Source organism: Elephas maximus, chromosome 8, assembly GCF_024166365.1.
Source record: "Elephas maximus indicus isolate mEleMax1 chromosome 8, mEleMax1 primary haplotype, whole genome shotgun sequence".
NCBI classification, from domain to species: Eukaryota; Metazoa; Chordata; class Mammalia; order Proboscidea; family Elephantidae; genus Elephas; species Elephas maximus.
In genome coordinates, this window is record NC_064826.1 from 7,060,761 (window position 1) to 7,065,436 (window position 4,676).

General features: G+C 55.4%; 1 gene segment (V, D, J or C); it reads left to right on the plus strand.

The window, feature by feature from the left end:
• The first annotated feature begins 770 nt into the window (after window positions 1-770).
• LOC126081697 (T cell receptor beta variable 30-like) lies at window positions 771-3,739 on the plus strand. The segment is given in 2 exon segments: window positions 771-2,068; window positions 2,378-3,739. Coding segments are annotated over 2 exon segments (453 nt in total).
• The last annotated feature ends 937 nt before the right edge of the window (window positions 3,740-4,676 follow it).

A 4,676-nucleotide genomic window follows, 5' to 3' on the forward strand; every position in this document is an offset into this window, starting at 1 on the left:
CTCTTCACTCCCCGGTCTGGGTCTGCGGTGCCATCCCTAGGGGAGGGAGATGCCCTGCCTGCTAAGCTGGGTGAGGCCACTGAACCAACACAGCTGATGGGCAGCTGCCAGTCAGATGAAAAGTGACAACATGGCTCCATCAAGAGCAAGGACAACTCTCTCCTCCCCATAGCTGCTGCCACCCTTGGTGCACCCTCCTGGCACCCCCTGTAGGACTAAACCATAGAAATTCCAGGAGCAAAGAGGAGGGAGAGGGGAGCTGGAAAGAAAAGGAGAAAATGGGCTGTACGCCTGCACGCGAGCGCACAGAGCTTCTGGGGTCACTGCTCCACCTGACGCGTGGATGTTATGTCCAGTCCTATGAACAAATCTGCAAAAACCGAGACTGAGCCACTGCAGACCATCACTGGCTCCTTCAAGGGCTATAGCGACTTCTTACCGCAGGTCCTGAGCCTTCCCTGAGTGCACACTCGACCCTTGATTTATCATCCCTTAAGTAAACATTTAAGGGATGATAAATCAAGGGTCGAGTGTGCACTCCTCTGTCCTATAGGGTCGCTATGAGTCGGAATCGACTCGATGGCACTGGGTACTGGGTTTAATTGCGAGAGAATTAATTAAATTTAGGAAAAACAAATCATACACACAAACATAATGCCTGCAAATGCAAACCAAAAAACTGCTGCCGCTGAACTCTGTCCTCTGTGTCAGCTCCGAGTTCTGTCACTGCAGCATCAACACCAGCAGCAGACCCCGACAGAGTGGGGAGGGTCACCAGTGCCCAGCTGGCTCCAGGCTCCCTCTCCTGTGAGGCCACACCTCCTGCGACTCCTAGACGCTGAAGCCACTGTGTGTCCCACCTGCATGGAACAGTCGTTTTGAAAACAAATCCTCAGAAGACAGCTTGGCAGAGGCAGGGCAGAGAAGGTTGGGGGTGGTTGGTGCTGGCGGTTCTCCTGGTGCCTAGGGGTCCTTCATCTTCTTAGGACAGAATGAGGTCTTTTTGCCCCCTAGCAGACCCCTCCCCAGTTGTCAGGAAGGGTGGCTGGCAGTGCTTTCCTCTGTCTCTGCCTCCCTCCCCTGCCATCCCCCTTCCTGTTGTCCATCTTGCAGTCTCTGAAGGATCAGCCCCCCTATAGGCTGCGTGAAGTCCGACAAGTGAAACCCCCCTTTCAGCCTTTTAGTTCTCTCATTTGTTTAAGGTAGGAGCCCTGGCGGCACAGTGAATAAGACCCCAGCTGCTAACCAAAGGCTCTGCAGTTCAAATCCACCAGCTACTCCTCTGGAAACCCTGTGCAGCAGTTCTAACTCTGTCTTACAGGGTCACTATGAGTCGGAGTAGACTCAAGGCAATGGGTTTGTGATGTAGGTATTATAATCCTTTTAATTAAAAAAAAAGAGGAACGCGAGGATCTGAGAAGCCAGCAAAGCAGAGCTGTGATCAGAGCGCAGACGATCTGATTCTGTGGACCGCCTCTCCTCCGCCTCCCTCTTCAGGCTGAGAAGGCGGCGGTCCGCGAGTGCTACTGGGTGGTCAGCAGGTGCTCTCACCCGCCAGGTCCCGGGGCCAAAGGAGGCAGGAGGCTCAGCTGGCCGGGCTTGTGTGATGCCCTGAGGAGCCCCTTCTCTGGGCCTTGCTCGGCGGCATCCGTCTTCAGCTCCCCGAGGGGCGTCCTGAGCCAGGTTCCAGCTTCAGAGATCCAACCCATCTCATCACCGCCTGAACCCGCTCTCCGATGCTTGCAGAGGCTCCTGGTGGCCTATCGGGGGCCCCAGAGAGCCTTCTCCGCCTGTTTGCAGGAGGTTTCCGCTTTGGGACACCAGCACAGTTCAATCACAGGAGAGATGAAGCGGAGTGGGGGGCTGTCCCTAGGGCGGGGGTGAGTCACCGCACACAGACAGACCGGCCTCACCCCCACGTCGGGGGACGCGCTCCGCTCGCTCTCGGCAACGGATCTCCGGGGAGGCAGCGGCCGGCCACCTTCTTGGGGACCAGGGGAGCTGATCCCAAGGCCACCCTCAACTATGTCCTGCTCCCTCCTTGCCCTTCTTCTGGGCACTTTCTTAGGTGGGTGTCCGCCTCCTCCCTGGCGAAGCCCCCCCAAGCCCTCACCCTCTGCAGCCGGTTGAATCTGGGCTTCGCGGTGGTTGACTCGAGTGCTCCCCTAGACAGCCTGGGTGCGGGAGGGACTTCAGACTCAAGGCTGGTGTCCTGTGGTGATCGCTGTCCCCTGAGAAGGAGTCTCCTCCTGGTTGTCCCCTCGCCCGGCGCCCTCCACCCTCCGCGCCGGCCCAGAGCAGCGGGGACCCTCGGTCCGGAGGGCAGGCAGCAGGGAGGGCTCAGCGCCCTCTGAGTGGCGTTTCCCCCTGTCCGCAGGCGTCCGCGCGCAGACCATTAGCCAGTGGCCGGTCGTCGAGGTGCGGCGGGTGGGCAGCCCTCTGTCGCTGCAATGCACCGTGACAGGGACGTCGAACCCCTATCTGTACTGGTACCGGCAGGCCCCGGGCGGGCCCCCTCAGCTGCTCTTCTTCTCCATTGGTGAGAACGACGTACAGGCTGAGGCTCCTGAGCACCTCTCGGCGTCCCGGCCCCAGGACGGCCAGTTCACCCTGAGCTCCGAGAAGCTCCAGCCCGGGGACTCCGGTGTCTATCTCTGCGCCTGGGGCGCACACTGCGCGACCAGGGCTCGCGGCCTTGCAAAAACCCACTTCGGGGCTCGCACTGTCCCCAGGGGCCTGGCTCCCGAGTTCAGGGGGTCTGTGACCGGCTCTGACGCAGCGGTGTGAGGGCCGCTGAATGGAGCCACCTCAGAGAGAACTTGACCAGGTCCTCAGCGAGCACAGCCAGGCTTCTGCGCTCATGGTCAGTCTCCAGGGTAGACGTCCAGTCCCTGCAAGCGTCACGATCCCTCCCGCAGGGCGTCTACACCTAGTCTACACTCCATTCTCCCCCAAGTCCTGCGGGTCTACACTGGGGAGGGGGAGGAGAGTGGGGAGCACCTGCGGCAGTGCGGGCGGTGGGGATGAGGACGCAGGCTCCGCGTAACCCAGCTGGAGAGTCTCCTGCTTTGGCTCTCGCCGAGAACAGCAGAAATCCTGCTCAGCCTTTGGTCCCGGAAAGGGCCGTCCTCCTGGAGCTCCAAGTGAAGTTTTGTTATTGTCAGAAACACACATTCAGGAATTGTGGTGATGGTTTGGAGCTTCGGGCTTTGGTTTCGCCCTCTGTACTGTCTCTCGCCCCTTCCCTTGTCTGGAAAGAGGTAGCAGAGAGGCAGATAGTGACAAAGAGATGGTGGGACAGAGGATAAAAAAGAGCGCACGCGTGTACAACTGCAAGAGCCGAGGGAGGACAAAGTGCTGGATGGGACAGGAAAGAGATGAGTGTGGATGGCTGGGGAGGGGACGTGGTTGCCTTGGCAACTGAACACCCTGCTCCTTCCGCTCCCTCCTTCCTCCCTAGTTCTTTTTCTTAAACGGTTTTATTTTCTAATGTCCCTCCGCCTCCAGCAGGGGGCGCAAGCGGTCTTAAAATGCTCTCTGTTCCTTAATCTGGGACCATTGAGACGGGTGTTCATTTCCTTTAATCTGCTGAGGGAGCTGAGGCACATAGCGATCAGGAAAGTCTTCCTCAGGCCCAAAGGCCCTGCTACACTTGGAGGATCAACTACATGTTAAACAGCTCTCAGGTGCTGGGCACTGTTCAATAAGAATAAAGATGCTGTCTACTCATTGTCATGGTGGAGTCAAGCCCCTTGGTTTTTGAGTTCAAATTTACTAGTCGTTACGACCTTGGGCTGGTGATTGGACCTCTCTGGCTCTCATTCTCCACGCCTGTAAACCCCCCCTTACTGGATTATGTGTCTTAAATGAGACGACATTTATAAAGTCCTACCGCAGGGTCTAAGGAGCCCTGGGGGTGCAGGGCGGCTAACTGAAAGGTCTGTCATCCCAACCCACCAGCCACTTCACAGCAGAATGCGGTGGCAGTCTGTTTCCATAAAGCTTATGGCCTCGGAAACCCTATGAGGCAGTTCTACTTTGTCCTTTGTTGTTGTTATTGTTAAGTGCTGTTGAGTCGGTTCCGACTCATAGAGACCTTCCATCCTCACAATCATTGCTTTGCTTTAGCTCATTGTTACAGCCACTGTGTCAATCCACCTCGTTGAGGGTCTTCCTCTTTTTCACTGACCCTCTACTTTACCAAGGATAATGTCCTTCTCCGGGGACTGATCCCTCCTGATAACATGTCCAAAGTATGTAAGATGTAGCCTTGCCAACCTTGCTTCTAAAGGCGTATTCTGGCTGTACTTGTCCTCCAGGGTGGCTATGAGTTGCAGTTGTCTCAGCGATGGCAACAACAACTCTAGGGTCTAACTTTCAATAGATGTTATTTTCTTCCCTTTTAGCTTTCAACATATTTTGATTACAGCTAACTCGAATGAAAGAATTATTTAAAAAAATTTAAAATTATAAGCTGCACAGTAATATTAATAAATGCTAAATATACTTGGATGGCAAATTCATGAAACTTGTGCCCTATGTGTGTCCCTAGCAGATATTGATAATCAATTGGTCTTTTCCAGCCTTAGAATCCTTCTCAACACAGAAGTGTTCCAGGCAATCTCTACTAGTCAATTGGATTTGGCAGGAGGGCCAAAACAGAGTTTTCTTTCCTG